At 50.9% G+C, this 17,831-nt stretch overlaps 1 protein-coding gene across 16 annotated transcripts in view; it reads left to right on the forward strand.

Annotated features, from left to right (window-relative positions):
* DYSF (dysferlin) overlaps positions 1-17,831 on the forward strand; it is a 225,314-nt gene that overhangs the window by 66,158 nt on the left and 141,325 nt on the right. For all 16 annotated transcript variants that reach the window (XM_070379785.1, XM_070379787.1, XM_070379790.1 and 13 more), the window contains 4 exons: positions 5,281-5,407; positions 8,058-8,161; positions 16,129-16,197; positions 16,343-16,386. In XM_070379785.1, the coding sequence (XP_070235886.1) occupies positions 5,281-5,407; positions 8,058-8,161; positions 16,129-16,197; positions 16,343-16,386 (344 nt within the window). The remainder of the gene's footprint in view (positions 1-5,280; positions 5,408-8,057; positions 8,162-16,128; positions 16,198-16,342; positions 16,387-17,831) is intronic.

The following is a 17,831-nucleotide window of genomic DNA, read 5'->3' on the forward strand; positions in this document are numbered from 1 at the left end:
TCATTAATACTTTTGTGCATATTCTCCCATCTATATATAGGGTATATCTATTCCTTTTCAGATTCTTTTTCCTTAGAGATTATTATAAGTATTGAGTAGAATTCCCTGTGCTGTACAGTACGTCATTGTTTATATATAGTAGTGTGTTAATCCCAAATTCCTAATTTATGCCCCGCCACCTCTGGTAACCATAAATTTGTTTCCTAGGTTTGGAAGTCTATTTCTATTTTGTAAATAACTTCATTTTTATCATTTATTTGGATTCCACATATAAGCAATATATGACGTTTGTGTTTCTCGGACTCACTGCACTCAGTATGACAATCTCTGGGTCCGTCCTTGTTGTTGCAAATGACATTATTTCATTTTTTTTTAATGGATGAGTAATACTCCAGTGTACACACATACACTCACATATACACTCTCATGCACAATACACATACACACACAGACAAAACCAAAGGATTTCGGAGCAGACACAGGAGCTGGAGGCTTTGTGGGAAAGCCTCCTAATACTCAGTGGCCAGGACCCAGAAGGTAGGTGGATGGAAGCGCTGTTAGGCATGGATGAGGCAGGCGTGGTGGAGGCATGGGGCTGGGGAGCTGATGAGCCTGGCAGGGAGGGTGAGGGAGGACCAGCCTGATGAGGAGGACAAATAATAGGGAAGGGCTAGGGAACACACATTTTTTAAACCCCTGCTGTGTGCCAAGCTCTGTGTTGAGTGCCTCCCGTGGTATGAGGGGGATTGGAGAAGGTAGATAGTATGGAGGCTGTTTTTAGAGAAGGGTCTCAAGGTCAAGGTTTTCCTGGAGCGTTGGTTCTGAGCGGCTGGAGATTTGAGACGTGGCTGTTCCTCTAGCAGCTGCAGGGGAGGGAAGATTAAGATGCTGTTGGTGGAAGACAAGGACCTGTGTTGGTGAGTGACTTGTCCTTGTGGATATTGACTATCTCATGGGAAAACTGGAAATCAGATACACAAATGGTGAAGCAGATACTGAAATGATCAAGGCAGGGGGAGGCAGGAGTGGGGGAAAGCGGGTCTCCAGGGGAGGGCTGGGGAGGTGGAGTCCCTGGGGAAAGCCGTGTGTGATGGGGAGGTGGAGGGCAAAGTCCCTGAGGAGGTTAAGGCTGAAGAGCTGGCTGATGATGCAGGCTCAGGCACCCCGGTGGGAGGGATTGGGGCAGCCCCAAGTACTGTGCAAGGCCCGGCAGAGCTCAGGCGGCCCAGTCCCTCCCAAGGGCGCCTCCCCTGCCCTCTCATCCCCTGTTCCTCTGCAGCTCGTCTCTCCAGACGCTGTGCCTTCGTGCTCCTGCAGGGCATCTCTGAATGTGTTCTCCTTTCCTAAAACACTCCTTCTTCCGCTCCCCATTCATCGGATCCTGGTTTTTCCCAGATGAAACCACTTTTATTGAGACCGGCTCAGAAGGAAGCCTGTGTTTTCTGGTCCAGCTCACCATGGTCTTTGGAATGGGAAGCGTGGCCATCTTTTGGTTTCCCATGGCAGCTTCCCAACTTCAGCACTGCCTTCTTCTCTGAAACCCGCCTCTCTGGTTATTTCCCTCCTTCTGGTCTCCTGGACTGTTACCTACCCCTGGGGCAGGAGGGTCCTTGCTGGCAGGTTTCCTTGTTTGCCATTGTTCCGAGACCAGTGTGTCCTCCCTGATGAGCCGTCAACGTCTGATCTTACCTTCTTTAAGCCCTTGAGCTGAGAAATCCCTCTCGCCAGCAGTTCCTTTCTGCCTCCTTCCCTCCCTCACCCTCAGTGAGTGGTTCTTCCTCACTGAGGTTACAGCCCTGACCCCTGTCTGTTTCCCCGCCCATCAGCTGCCTCCTGCAGCCTGGTGCCCGGCTCCCATCCTCTCTCTCGCTTGGTGCTCGCTAGCCCTGGGGTTTGCTGCTGTATCTCCGTGTTCCCCACCCTCCCCATGACATACTGTCCACACCACCCTTTGGTCAGCTTTGGTGGCAGAAGTCACCTGGAAGTGCTGTCCACCTCTTCTTTTACTTGGGTGATGTTTGCTTCTTATCCCATTCTCCATGGTGGCTGTTTCCTAACTTTCTGGTTTTTCCTAAGCTCCGGCCTCCGCTCCCCTTAGAGAGGCAGAGTTGCACAGTGGCAGAGACGTGAGGGCTGAAGTTCCTCTTCCTTCCCTCTCCCTCTCCCCACCTCCCTTGCATGTGCTTGAGCCCTGCCGGCTTTCTTGTTCAGTCTGTTCTGCCTCTTCTCTGGCTCCTGTCCTCTGGTCTGAACGAGGCTCCAGATTTCCTAATCTCAGAATACCCTTGCTTTCACCTCTCCTGTCCAAGTTGTTTTCCTCGTCCTTTCAGCCATCCTCAAGGCTACCTAACTCTTGAGAGGACCCCACGTCCCCTTTCTCCAGTCCTTCACCAGCTGCTCGCTCCTTCATTGGTTCAGTGTGCCTCCCATCACCTCCTTCCCTGAACCACTTGCCTAAGCCCACCCATTGCCAAGTCCCGGGAGCTCTTCTCTCATTAATCTGATCTGCTGCTCCACAGTGTTTGATTCCAGAGGCATGTCTTACCTGAAACTCTCTCCTCCTTCAGCATCTATGACTCCCCTCATTCTTTTCCTTTTTTTAAAAAACTGGATTCTTCAAATTCAGCAGCTCAATAGGATTTCACTGCCTGCCTCTCTGCTGTGCCTTTGACATGACATTCAAGGCCCATGACAATCTGGCCTCAGCCAGATTTTGCAGCGTATTTGTCTGTCTGTGGAGGAGCCCGTCTCTGTCCACCTGGGCTCCTAAATTGCTCACCTCCAGCCTGGATCCTCGCAGCTCCAGATGCTCGGTTTCAGTTTCCTGTAACAAAGCACATGAACACGTCCCTTTGGCCCCTCTGACTTCACCATGGGAACCCAGTATCATTTGGTGACCACTCCTATGTTAGGTGATATCTTGGGAAGTGGCAATCGTCCCCTTGGTCCCCCAGGTCAGAGCCCTGAACACCCTTCCTCATCCCTCAGTCCAAACCTGGAAGTCAAGATGCACACAGTTGGCCAGTCTCGTTGGTGTGACGATCACGCTGCATGCTTCTCCTCTTTCCAATCCCAAGACCAGAGACCAAGGTCAGGCTCTCACATATCTTATCTGGGCCTTCCTGTGAATAAAGATGTGGTTCAGCCGCTGTGAATCTAGTTAGCCTCCACATTACCACCAAAGTCACCTTCTTTAAACCCAGGTACAATCACATGATGGGCTTCCCAGGTGGCACGACTGGTAAAGAACCTACCTGCCAATGCAAGAGACATAAGAGACACAGGTTCGATCCCTAGGTTGGGAAGATCCCCTGGAGAAGGGCGTGGCAACCCACTCCAATATTCTTGCCTGGAGAATCCCATGGACAGAGGAGCTTGGTGGGCTATGGTCTATGGAGTCGCAGAGTTGGATGCGACTAAAGTGACTTAGCATGTATGCATGCACAAATCACGTGAGTCTCCTCTTAAAAATCTTCCAGTGACCCACCCTGCCTGCCAGTTACTTTCGGGATGAAGTCCAGAATCCTCAGCATCACACTCAAGGCCATTAGCATTTGGCCTCCGGCTGATTTCGCAGGGCCACTTGCTGGTGTGCACCTGCATGGACTCCGTGCTGTGGCCACGCCAGTCAGTGTGACCCTTTCCAGAGTGTACTTCCGTCCTTGTCTTTCCACCTGTCGGAAGGCCTTCTCTGCCTCTGTTGACCAAAAGTCACTTTGTTCTTCAAGACCCAGTCCAGATGCTACTTCCTCCACAATGGCTGCCTTGTCCTCCAGGGAAACTGATGGATCTTTCCTTTCGGTCACCACCCCATGTTTCGTTAGTTTGGTTAGCTGTTGTGTCCGTCTCTGTCACTGAGACTCAGTTTGTTGAGGTCAGGGAGAATATAGTAAATATGGACCCTTTTATCTCCCCTCTCGCCTAGTACAGGTCTTGGACACAACAGGTGCTCGATCAGTGATCGTGGCCTGTGGGAACGAACAGTGGTGTGGATGACTGAAAGCAGAGGAGGGGATCATTTTCTTCCCATGTGAGCTGAAGAAAGTGTAGAGCTATTAACAGCTCCTTCCCGGGCTCTTGTGTGACACGAGGCACTCTGGGATGGAGAATTTGGCTGCAGGGATTCTGAAGCCGGTTTCTACATGCAGACGGAGTGAGGATGGTCCAGGCAGCTTTGCAAGGAGTGGACTGCTGGGCATGGCCTTGGGCCACCTCTCCTCTATCATCTGCCCCTCAGCTGCCCAAGTGCAGCAGGTGGATCTTTTGTTCCTCAAACTGCACGTCAGCCCTTGCTCTGCGCAGTTGGTGCCTCTGCCTGGATCCATCATCCAGGTCTCAATGCTGGGCTACCACCAACACTGTTCCCTCCCCCAGTGTCCATAGTTACCAGCCCTCTTGCTCCGTTCTCCCTAAATCCCACCCCCCCCCGCCCCAGTTCTGCATCCAACCTCTGTGAACTCTCATCCAGCTTATCTGTAAAGTGGGGTATTCTAGGCCCTGGCCCCCTGCAGCATGGACATCACTTGGGCACTTGTTGGAATGCAGAGGCTTGGGCTCCACCCCAGACCTGTTGAACCAGAACCCGTGTTTTAGTTGGAATGTGCAGCAGTAGTCCACAAGACACTGACTCTCCTGTTTCTAATGTACAGCCAAGTTCGAGACCCACTGCTCATGGGGCTTGCTGTCAGAATTAAATGAGAGCATGTATAAAATCAATATATATTATTTTTATTATTACTGTTCTAATCAAAACACTCAGCACATGCTGTTGCAGTCATTTGCTTAAAGGTGTCTTTCACTGTGAAATGGTGAGTGCCACGCAGGCAGGACCTCTGTCCAGCTTATCTACTGCTACATCCCTCACCCCCCGCAGGAGGCTGACACTTCTTAGTTGTTAAATAAATACTGGTCAGGTGAAGGGACAGACGTTACTGAAGACGGTGGCCAGCCTTGACGGCTGCCACTTCTGCGCTATTTTTAATGGGCGGGTTGGGAAGGAGATGTGGTTCTTGAGTGCCTGCTGGTGACACGTGCACTGACACATTATTGAAGTCGACCCTCCCAGAGCCTGGGAGGTCAGTGTCATTGTCTCCACTGTCCAGATGAAGCTGAGTCTCAGGCTAAGGAACCTGCTGCAGATCACAGGCTACGAGTGGGCAGGATGAAATCTGCCTGTCTTCAAGATGCACTGTTTAAGTGTGTTGGTCGAGCTCCCAGAAGAGGAAGGGAAAACGCTGTGCTTGGGGACTCATTAAGTAGTCCGATTTGGTTGTATTGTAGTTGGAGAGAAAAGACCCCTCTGAAGACAAGGAGGACATCGAAAGCAACCTGCTTAGGCCGATCGGCGTGGCCCTCCGTGGAGCGCACTTCTGTCTGAAGGTCTTCAGGGCCGAGGACTTGCCACAGAGTGAGTGTGGGGCCCTTGCTGGGTGACTGTGACGGGGGGACCCTGGGCTAGGCCGCCTCAGATCCCTGCAGGAAGGAGAGGGAGGGGCTGGCCCCTGGCTCCCTCCCTGCCTCCTCCTGGCCTGGCTTCTGCACCCAAGGATCTGCTAGATCTGTGCCAGCCCAGCTTCCCTTCTGCTCTGCTGTCTGGGCAAGCCTCACACCCTCTCTAGACTGTTCTTAGGAGAAAAGCAGCCAGAATTAATGAGAAGTAATATCAATGCTGGTGAAGTCACAGAGATGCAGGCAGTCCTCAGAGTACTAGCGGTCCCTAGGTCCGGTTCAGCATCTCCTAGGCCTGGTCTGGCTGCTGGACCGCTCCATGCACCATATTCTTGGCTCACGTTAGGGGAGAGCATAGTTTCAACTAACAAATGCAGAATGTTCTATACCTGTATTTTAATCCCATTACTTATTTAGAGGGTTTCCCCACGATTTTGGTTCAATTAAACATGTACAGAAGGAACCCATTTATTGGTGTCATTAGTCAAAGCAGAAACCCTCAATTAGCTTCATGCAAAACTTGTAAACAGGGACCCAAGGAGTCCCCGACTACTTGTTCTCTCAGCTAGCAACAGCGCCTGGTATAATTCTGCTAATGCACGCTGGGACCCTGGGCTGGGCTGCCTCAGGTCCCTGCAGGAAGGAGAGGGAGGGGCTGGCCCCCGGCTCCCTCCCTGCCTCCTCCTGGCCTGGCTTCTGCACCCAAGGGTTTGCTAGATCTGTGCCAGCCCAGCTTCCCTTCTGCTCTGCTGTCTGGGGAAGCCTCACACCCTCTCTAGGTTTCCCAAGGGTGTGGGGACTGTTCTTAGGGGAAAAGCAGTCTCCTGCACCATTTCCTGATGCTGAAAAGCATCAGCACCATTTCCATTCTGTTGTGTGCTTATGCCTGGCTCCCACCGATTCTCCTTCCCTCCTCTAGGAAGCCCCCGGCTGAAGACTGGCAGCCCCTGGCTGGGGAAGCAGTTGCTGAAATGTTAGAAGGGCTCAGTGTCTCCACTGAGTGGAGACTCCTGGGTGTCCAGTTTGCCTGGGACTGTCCTGGTTTCAGCACTGGAAGTCCCACATCCCAGGAAGCTCCTCCTTCCCTGATAAACTGGGACAGCGGGTCACCGTAGCTGTGGCCGAGCCTTCATCACCCCAGGAAGGCTACGGTGGCCACTGCCTGGCTTCTCACAGTGGCGAACCCTGTGCTAGCCCTGCTCTGTGTGCTCAGTGCATGCTGGGGGAGTTATGCTCAATATTCTGGAGCCGTGGGGGTCAACCCAGACTGTACATTAAATCACCTCTGGAGCTTTAAGGAAGTGCAGATGCTGGGCCCTTCCCCCAGTGTTTCAGATTGGCTTGGTTTCAGGTGGGGCTCACCCACCGGCAGTTTTAAAAGGCTCCTGGTGGTTTTCTCGCTGCAGGCTATGAGCCGCCATTTTGGAGCGTGCATTAGCAGAATTATACCAGGCGCTGTTGCTAGCTGAGTCCAAGAGAACACGTAGTCAGGGACTCCTTGGGTCCCCGTTTACAAGTTTTGCATGAAGCTAATTGTTTGAGGGTTTCTGCTTTGACTAATGACACCAATAAATGGGTTCCTTCTGTACATGTTTAATTGAACCAAAATCGTGGGGAAACCCTTTAAATAAGTAATGGGATTAAAATACATGTTTAGAACATTCTGCATTTGTTGGTTGACACTATGCAGAAGTGAGGCTGGGGAGCTTCCAAAGGGGGCTGGGGAAACAAATGTCTGCTTTGCTCAGGTGAAGGGGATGATGATGTTTAGTTGTCTGCAGTGTTGTTTAAATATAAATAAGAAAAGAATACATGGGTAAATAGAACATAAACATTTGCTAAATATTTGTTAACTGTTGTATTCATGTAGGCAGACATTGGCAGGTATACAGTTGTTAAGTGTCCCCTTCTCTCATTTTCTCATTCATGTACACGAATTTGCTAGTCAGTCAGTTGTATCTGACTCTTTGCAACCCCCTAGACTGTAGCCCGCCAGGCTCCTCTGTCCATGGAATTTTCCAGGCAAGAATACTGGAGTGGGTTGCCGTTTCCTTCTCCAGGGGATCTTCCCAACCCAGGGATTGAACCTGGGTCTGCTGCATGGCAGACAGATTCTTAACCATCTGAGCCACCAGGGAAGCCCTTCATATACATACGTACCATTATACAGAGCATATATATGTATACACACATACGTGCATATACACATCTATCATCTATAAATACATATGTAAAAATACAGGTAATTAGTAAAACATTGGTTTGAAGCAGCATAGATTAAATTAAAAAAACAAAACAAAACAGAATTGACTTATTGGTTACCTTCAGGAAAATCACTGAGCTAATGGATATAAGGGAAAATGTCAGACAGGCACTAGTAATGGGATATTACAATAACAACGTCCAATCTTTCTCTGGAAGCTGGGCAAAGGAGCAGCACAGTGCCTTCAGGAGCTGCTGTTTGGAGATGGTCCTCCTTCCCTAGAACCCTGGGCTGAGGGGCCCGTGGCCTCTTGGGGAGTCCCCAGACTGTCGGGAGACACAAGTGGGAAGTGGGGGTTTTGAAGATGGAGAGCAGCAGGCAGTGCTCAGCATGTCTTTCTCCTCAGTGGACGATGCCGTGATGGACAACGTGAGGCAGATCTTTGGCTTTGACAGTAACAAGAAGAACTTGGTGGATCCCTTTGTGGAAGTCAGCTTTGCAGGGAAAATGGTAAGAAGCAAGTAAACAAGAGGACTTGCGGGAGGGTGGCAGCTGGCGTCTCTGTGGATGGGTGCTGGGCACCGTCCTGCCGTGCAGCACAGAGTTCGGGGTGCACAGGGCCTGCCGTGGGAGGCTGTGTGCGTGGGGAGTGGGGGCACTGATCACGGGACACGGGGTGAGACACGCAGGCCCAGCTCTCTGGGGCTAACGTGCACACACGCAGGTCTGCCCACGTGTGTGAGACAGACAGACAGGTGTGGATGGACACGGAGGGGACACAGGGATGGTGGATAGAGACAGGAATATTTGGGGGAAATTAGGCAATAGTAAGTAAAGCAAACCAGATGTGAAGGCACAATGATAGGGAAACAAAAAATATGCAGTAAAACCATAATGATTATTTTTAGAAAGTTGTGCCAGGAGTTGAGTGGAGTAAGGCCACTCTGGTGGGGGTCCTGGGGATCACATACCTCTCTTCCTTCCTGCCCAGAGCGGGGCTGTGGCTCCTGTCCCTCTTGACTTCTGCTGGGACTCTTTCCTCCATTGCACTTCTCTCCCTGACAGCCTCAGCTGCTCCCAGGCTTCAGTCATCGCCTCTCACAGAGGAATCCACAGCTGTGTTTAACTCTGAGCCTTCCCTTCAGCTCCGGAACTCCCTGTGCCTTTGCACATCTCTGTGCTGCCCACCCACCTCCCGCTCGCCCTGTAAAGGCGTCATTTTCTGCCTATACCGCCCCACTTCCAGAAACTACTGTCTTTACCAGTACCACCATCAAAGGCAGAAAATGCGGGCCTGCCTTGATTCTTCCCTCTTTTTTTGACCTCTCTACATCAAGATCCCACTGCTAGCTTTTGCCTTTAAAGATCCCGAGCTCTTTTCCTCTCTCCATGCCCCTAGCCACTGTCATCTCTCCCCCGGGCCACACAACAGCCTTGCCTCCGTTCTCTCGTCCGGGTTCTCGCCGTAGAAATCCACCAGCATATTTAGTGTAAAAGACAGCCCTGTCTGTAAAATGAAGTTCAAACCGCATAACCTGGTTGACCAGAGCTCACCCAGCCGAACTTTCTGGCCTCATCTCCATGGCCAATATTAGCTTGTACAGTCTTTGTGCGAGTGCGGAGCATCGCGCCCCCTCCTGGGCGGACGCGGCCCTGCAGCCCGCTCGGAGGGCGGAGTCGAGCCGGTTTCAGCGCCACTGGCTCGCTCGCCGCGCTCAGCTTCGGGTACAAACCGCACAGCCCGCACGTGCGCGTGTGTCTTCTCGTCTGCCCTGCGGTCACGCCTCTAGCCTTTCCCCGGGCCTGTGCACTCCTGGCTCCTTCTTGGTCTTCCTCCCCGCAAAATGTGCTGCATCGTTCAAGATCCAGCTTCCGTCACCCACACAGGCTTGCTGTGTTAATTCAGCCCTCGGGGCTCTACGCGGCCTTAGGCACTGCTCTCTTTAAGTCCGTTTTCCATTGCTTTAGGTTGTTCGTTAGCATCTGTTCCTCGGGAAACAGCCCGATCGCGCTTACTCTACAACCTCAGAGCAGAGACTGTGGTGGAAATACTGGAAATGGGGGAGAATGACATTTCCGGAGGGCTCGGCCTCCGCCCCGGCTCCCGGAACCCCACTCCGCTGGGCTCCCGGGTCCCACCATTGGAAACGGGCGGGCAGAGCAGAAGGGCTGAGGACCAAGCGCGAGGGCTCGCGCCTGCAGCCAGCTGTGCTTTGCTCCGGAGGCAGAGGCGGGGAGCGGGCATACAGGCAGGCGTTGTAGGACAGTTAGGGGAGCCTTTACAAGCTTAACAACAAACGCTAAAAGCGAGGGTGATGATGGAGGTGGTGTGCGCTCCCATTCACACAGCACTTTGCAGTCTTCCTTTTCAGTTAATCTATTCTTACGTTCATTTTGGAAACAAGGAGGGTCTGCCTGCCCATCCCACCAACAAAGGACCTTTGAGGTCAGGGGACCAATTGCTGAGGTCCAGGTTGATTTCAGAAAGGAGAAAGGCCTTGGATAAGCTTATTTCCTCTGCCTGCTACCTGATACCACCACCCTCCGCCTCCCTTATTTTGTTTTCTTTCTTCTTTTATTATTGATGCACACATTTATTAAGGAATTTTGAAAACTACAGGAAAAAGTAAATAACATCACCGGTAAAGCATCATACAAGATTTATGTTTGGTGCTTATCTGTCTAGCTTTTTATTTTATTTTACTATGTATCAATATTAGATGCTTTATTGAAGCATTTTTTAAAATTATTTAAAACCACAAAATTTGGAAAACTGTTCAATGAACATTTACCCACTGGTACAGCCTCCACTTAGATGAAACAATTGTGAATGTTTTGCTGCATTTACTTTCTCTCTATGTATATGGATATCCCCGCCACACCACCTGACTGAATCATTTGAAACGTAGTTACACACTTTGCCTCTAAAGGCTTCAGCATACATCTCCTGAGAAAAAGAAAATTCTTTGTAACCACAATAACATTACCACACCTAGGAAATTAGCAGTTATTTTCTATTCTTGTCAGATATTGGCTCATATAAATATCTTTGATTATCCCCCAAATGTCTTTCAGAGCTGGTTTAATTTTGTTCCAATCTAAGACCCAACTGGAATTTATGCTCTGCATTGGTATCTTCTGTAACAACCTTACTCCCATCTCCCCTCCCATTTTTCTCAGCCCATGAGATTGCATCTTTGAAGAGCACGAGCCATTTGTCCATGCCCTGGGTTTGTCCCACCATTTCCTTCTGGTTTTGCTTAACTTGTTTTTCTGGCCCCTGTATTTCGAAGTTAGGTCTCGGACCAGATTAAATTCAAATGAACTATTTTGGCAGGAACACATCATAGGTGAGGTTTCGTACATTGCATTTGCATCACAACAGGAAACAGAATGTCAGCATGTCCCATCGCTGGTTACTCGGTTAAGGTGATGTCTCCAGGTCTCTCCCTTGTCAAAGCACACACTCCGCTTTGTACTTTGCAGGTAATCTGTGGGCACAATCTCAGTCTGCTGATATCCTGTTTCTCAACAACCTCTTACCTAATGGGCAACCTAGCCACTGACCTCCTTGCCCGAATTAGTCATTCACTGGGGGTTGCAGAGGGGTGATTCCCTCATTATCATTCCTTCTCTCTTTATTAGCATTTTTTTTTTTGTAAAGAAGAACTTCTCCTCCCTTCTTCCCCTTTGAGTGTTAATATGCTCCTTCATACTTATTAATTCAGTGTGTTAAAATCAGTCACTATGGTGCTGGATATGTGACCCCTCCTGCCTTCGAGCTGCTCCTCCAACCCAGGCTAATGCAGGGCTCATGGGAAATGTCTGTGAGAGAGGGAACACGAATTTTAAACTCATTCACACTGGGCTACAAATGCTCGCTGTGGGTCTTACACAAGTGCAGTTTTGGTTTGGGCTTTGGCTCAGAGTCTGATGCCCTGTACCTGGCCTTAGAGGGACTGTGATGAGATGAATGAAGGCAGGAAGGAAGCAGGCAGTTTGGCTGGACACTGAACTCCAAGGACCAGAATTAGTTTTCCCAACTTGAGAGATAGGAAAGTCATGTCTCAAGACATGTGTTTTTCTTCCACATTCCCAACATAGTGGGGTGCTGTGATGATGACTAGAACCAAGACTGGCCTGCCTTCAGTTCAGTGGCTTTCCTTGAAGCTGAATCTCAGCGCTCTGAGGCTCCTAGCTGCACCTGGCTCCTTGCAGCGCCTTCACCTCCCTAGGTCTCTTCTGTTCTGAGATGCCCTTGGCTGTCCCTGGGGCTTTTTCTAGGAAGGTACAGATGTCTGGGCTGGGGAAGGGTGGTGGTGATGGGGTGGGGACCTGGCCCAGGCAAGGGAATATGTCAGGCTGGTTGGTGTGGTCCCTAGGCCTCTGTGTCCGCCACTGTCTGCCCCAGCCACCTCTTCGTGGTCTCCCCTACTCTCTCTGCTGCCCTTATCTCCAGTCTCATCCTACCCGTCCCTCTCTTTGGCCTGGTGTGTCGCTTCTTCTCATTACATCCGATTCAGTTGTCCTGGGGATTTGTTCCCTGTGTCGCCCTGGCCTGGCCCTCTTTGCATTTCCTCTTATGGACACTTGGTGTCGCTGTTATCTAGGCTGCGAACCGTACCTGGCTTGGCCGTGCTACCGAGGGGCTAGAAGGGTGTGTGTGTGGTGCATCCTCTCACGCACGCATCACACTTCTTCATGGTGTGGGGAAAAGACAGGGGAGGTGCTTGGAAGGCAGAGTGGGAGGCTTTGAAGCAACTTTTTTTTTTCAAGAATAAAACTTATTAATCGTAAAAAAAAAAGAAAAAAAATCACAGAAAGCAAGGAGAATGAAAAGCAATGCCTCATATTTCTGTACTGTGCGCCACCTTGGAGATGAGGACTATTCACGTTTGTTTATGTTTCCTGCCGCTCTCACGCCTTCCATCTGGCACGCCAACCCCTCTCCCCGTCCATTGCCCTCACCACCCTGCCCCACTGGAAAAAAATTGGATTCACGATACAGTTGGATTCAGCATACAGTCTGTCTTCGTTATTCACAGAGTCTGTTTGCAGATTTGCCTACTTGCTAAAATTTGTTTGTAATCCCCAAGCCAGTCCTTGCAGTGCTTTGGTCATCATGTGCAGAGCTCCGGACAGTTCGATTTGGCTGAGGCGCGTGCTGCCAGCTGAGCCGGACGCTGTGCTCCCTTGCGTGTTTCAGCGCTCATCCTGTAATGTGTTTTTTCCTGGTCTATTCGGTGTCATTTTTTGTTTTTGCGTTTTGGGGTTTTTTTTTTCGCTGGTGATGTCCGCGTTTACAGTGGCTCCCAAGTGTAGTGCTGAAATGCTGCCTGGTGTTTCTCAGTGTAAGGAGACTGTGAGGTGCCCCATGGAGAACCACGTATTTGGTAAGTTTTGTTCAGGCCTGAGTTAAAGTGTTGTTGGCTGTGAGTTCAGTGTTAATAAACCCACAGTATATTAATATAATGAGAAAGGTGTCTTGAAACAGAAGCACACATAAAACAAAGTTACTGGTCAGTTGACCAAAAAAATGTTGTGACAGAGGCTTGCAGGCCCCTAACCCTGTGTTTCCCTTGGGAGCAATGCTTCAGTATTCACTTACAGAATTCACTTACAGTAACCACTGCCAGAATAAGTCAACTATATATACGTGGTTTGGTAAACTGCGTTTGTTGTCTAACTTTCCTTAGGTTATTAAATAGCCTTTGAAATAAATTTTTGCTATCTGCTATAATATTTCATTAAACGAATATAACATGACATTTAAACTATTTTTGGATTTCTTTTTTTTTGGAATTTCCCTCTTTCATGAACAACTCTGTGAGGAACATCAGTGTATAGGAATCTTTGTCCACACTCTGCCTTTTCATAGGGAAGTTTCTAGAACCAGGTCAGAGGGCATGCTTATTTTTGAGTGTTTGATACAGATGGCCAAATGCCTTCTGTCATGAAGGGAAGGAGAGTTAAAAAAAAAAAAAAAAAAGACACAGATAAGAGGAGGAGAAGGAGGAGGGGGAGAAGGGAGCTCGGTGTGGGGAGAGGAGGCAGGGGTGGAAGGCTTCTGGGTGCTTCTAGGGCCAGAGGTCGCGCTGGCCTGTGGTGTGGCGGGGGCCCTGCTATTCAGGCTCCCGCACACACATCTTGGTGGCTCTCTCAGAGGGAACCTCCAAGGGCAGATAGGTGGAAGTGCTTGCTGGGGAGAAGGCCTGTGGCTCCCCGGGGGCAGGGATTGGGGATGGTGGGGACCACCTGTGCCTCTCATCCAGGGAGCTGAGGAGCGATGTTGGCAGGGCCTGTCTGTTGTGTCTGATTAAAAAGTCCTCCATTTCTTTCTTTTCCTCTTTTGTTATTTCAAACTTTTGTTCATCTAAGTTTTGAATTAAATAATACATTTATTATGTACACCATATCCATTTACTTATCATCCATCATGAAAACCCTACCTCTCACCCTGTACCTGTCCAGCAGTCCTCCGGTCATCTCCTCCCTTGCGCAGGAAATCGTTGGTTTCTTCTGCATCATTCTGGCTTCATTATGTGCATGCCACATGTCTGACCATGAATTCTTACCTTTACGCCTTTAACGCACATGCTTGCACATGATACTTACTGCTTTGCACCTTGGTTTTCTTCACTTAATAATACACCTCAAAAGTTGTTTCATACCGTAGAGTGGTCCTCATTCTCTAGAGCAGCATAGCACCCCATTCTGTGGATGGGCCGTTCTTTATCCAAGCTGTCCTCTGTTGGTGGCTATGCCGGTTGTTCCACGTCCTCCCTAACTGGAGTCATGCTGCAGAGAATAATCTCAGTTCAGTTCAGTCGCTCAATCGTGTCCGACTCTTTGCGACCCCGTGAATCGCAGCACGCTAGGCCTCCCTGTCCATCACCAACTCCCGGAGTTCACTCAGACTCACGTCCATCGAGTCAGTGATGCCATCCAGCCATCTCATCCTCTGTCGTCCCCTTCTCCTCCTGCCCCCAATCCCTCCCAGCATCAGAGTCTTTTCCAATGAGTCAACTCTTCGCATGAGGTGGCCAAAGTACTAGAGTTAGATGCATGTTATTCTGCACATGTGCAAGTATTTCTGTAGGATAATGTCTAGAGGCAGAACTGGTAGGTCAAAGGGCATCTGCATTTGTAATTTTTGAAAGGTAGTGGCCAATTGCCCTTTGGAGAGGTTGAGTTGTTCTCTCCCCACCAACAAAATCTGAGCGAGCAGTTTCCCATCGCCTTGCCAAGACAGGGTTGACAGACTTTAGAGATTTTTATGACTCTGATAGATGAGACACAGTATCTCATTCGTTCTGTTTGTATTTCTTCAATTATGAGGGAGATGGCACATCGTTCTGTGTGCTTTTACAGCCCTTGGTGTACCCGCTCCTGAGAACTGTGAGTCCCACTCTGCCTTTTGTTCCATCTAATTGTTGGATTCTCTTCTTTCCTTACTCCTTTCTTTGCTCACACAAGCGCCAAATCGTGGCACCCATCCCTACCCCCAGACTTTGCCTGGGCTCTTCTCACAGGGAGGAGGGGACGATGGGCACGGGGCCGATATTGGGTGGATCAGGGATGAAGAAACAGTTCTGACCCCCAGGGAAGCCACACTCTCATTTGATGGAGAGTCTTGTCAGTTGCTCATTAGATGAGATAATTATGTAAATACTTCGCACAGTCAGGGCCCACAGTCAATGCTCTGAGGAAGGCTGCTCCTTATTTCCATGTAGGACACAAACCTTCCAGCATCTGAGGCAGAGCCTTCGCCCGCTGCCCTGCATGGGTACAGGATGCCCCGGGCAGCATCAGTGCCTCCCTGGGGACTCCTGCGCAGAGTAGAACCTGTGAGCTGCTAGTTTGGACCCAGTTCTTGCCTCTGCTAGGTTTCTTGTTGTGGAAAGCCCGGTCTTTTGAGCAGGGCTGATTGGAGGCAAACTGTGGCCTATGAGGCTTGTATCTTAACTGAATTTTCATCTTCCTCTCAGAATACTGGTGTATGGCCCCCTGCCCAGCCCTTCAGCTCCCTTTTCCTCTCCCCCTCCCCGCGTGCACAGTCTTCCAAAGGGGCAGATGATCTGCGCTGATGGGCAAAGGGAATTGCCTCAGATGCTAGGACTCCTGGGAAAGCTGGTCTGGACTCAGGGTTGTGGCCATACTTAGGGTCATGGCCATAATGGGAGGGAAGGGAAGGGAACTTCCAGCCAGAGGTATGAGATAAGGGAGAGGCTTGTGACTTTCAAACAATCTGTCCCTCCCTCCATGCCCTGGTGGGTCTGACCTACCATTGAGCTTTGTCTCTGGAAAGATTCCTGGTGTCTAAGCCCACTGCCTCAGGTTCCATAGCCCCCAGGGCCTTCTGCCCAGCCCGAAGGGTGGTCAACTTGGCTGACAATGGGTGCCCTTCGGTGTGGTGGTCCCCAGGGGTACCCAGAGTCCCCTCAAAGCTCCATTCACCTATCCTCATTGTCTTCTAGCTCTGCAGCAAGATCCTGGAGAAGACGGCCAATCCTCAGTGGAACCAGAGCGTCACACTGCCTGCCATGGTGAGCCTCACCTCCATGAGCCAGGGCTCCCAGCCTCCCACTCCCAGGAGGGCCGGGCTCCCAGCCTTCCCAGCTCCCGCCTGCCTCCCAGATTTCCACTTCTTCAGAAGGCCTCCACCCCCACATATCTCTCTTCCCTCCTTAGTTTCCATCCATGTGTGAGAAAATGAGGATTCGTGTCATAGACTGGTGAGTCCTGCGTCTGGGGACCTTTAGAGGTGGCTGTTGTCAGGGGTCACTGGGTCCTTCGGTTTCCTTGCGTTCAGTCTGCATGCAGCAGGGGAGTCTGTTTCAGGTGAGGTGGTGTCCTCACACGGAGGCCGGAGAAGGAGAGGGCGTGGGCTGCTAGGAAGCTTACTCACAGTGGGTTGGGACGGCTCCAAGAACCAGAGATCCCTGGGGCCAGAAGGGCCCAGGGAGCCTTCCTGGGGGAAGTGGGGTTTGGGGAAGTTCGAGATGAAGGCATCCTAATGAAGAGAGGATCATAAGCAGAGGCAAGGAGGCTGCAAAGAGCAGAGCTTCCAGGAGGGTGGACTGAGACTCCCCAAGGGCTGGTAGGATGGAAGAGATCTCCAGGCTGGAGAAGGGGGCCAGGTTGCCCAAGCAGGGGATGGCACTGCTGTCAGGAGCAGGGGAGTAGCCACAGGGCCATCCTGGAAAATTAGTATCTAGCTCTTGTGAGTGTCTGTGTGCTCCAGGCCCTCTGCCCAGTGAGCTCTTTACACGCCTGTCTCACCTGATGCTCAGCTCGACTCTGGGTACGGCCCGACCTTACAGACGAGGGAGCATGTCTGAATAGATTGAGTGCCCTGTCTGGGGGTACAGCTGGAAGCAGCTGAGGCCAGGCTCGAACTCAAGCCTGTGCTTAACCGCCGGGCCATGCACTGAGGTGCCCTGTCTCACACCGAGGGCTGCAGGGGTCCCCATGTGCCATCTCCAGGGCCTTCCCTACACCAGGCTTCCCCCAAAGAGAGAGCTGTCCTTTCTCTGCCCCCAGAGAGTCTTGGCTGTGTGGTTCCCAGCGTGTTGTCCTTTGGTCTTCGGCCCATGTCGCCCCCAGCCAGGAGGATAATGAGAGACTGGGGAAAACCCCCAGGCCACAGAGCCATTAAAGTGTGCGCCAGGTCCCCAGCCTGAGAGAGAACAGCTTGTGAGAATTAGAGGAGAGGAAGGGAGTGTGAGGAGGGCCAGCAGGGAGAGGCCTCCGGGGCCCCGACCGCCGATCTGCTCTGTGGGAGGCGGTTTGGGGCGACGAGCTCTGCGTCCACAGAGCTGTCCCTTCGCCTCGCTGTGTGCGTGCACGAGTGTGCCCTGGGTACAGGTCTGTGCGGCAGTGTGAGTGAATGCATGCGGGCGCCATGACCCCTGTGTTGTGGATGGGTCCCACCCGAGTCCGTGTGAGCCGTGTGAGGCACCGACATACTGTACAATCCAAACACATTACGGAATCTGGTGGTGGCCTCTCTGGTTTAGGTTGAAGTGGCATTTTTATTGTGAGTCTATTTTCAGACTTGCTGTATTTTCCAAAAGCAACCCCAAGCCCCAAAACCCAACTCTTGGCCAGAAATCATTCTGCTGCTGCAAGTTCCTATCCAGAAAAGGGCTTTCTTCCCAGAAAACTCAGATAAATTTGT

This window comes from Bos mutus, chromosome 11, assembly GCF_027580195.1.
Source record: "Bos mutus isolate GX-2022 chromosome 11, NWIPB_WYAK_1.1, whole genome shotgun sequence".
Classification (NCBI taxonomy): domain Eukaryota; kingdom Metazoa; phylum Chordata; class Mammalia; order Artiodactyla; family Bovidae; genus Bos; species Bos mutus.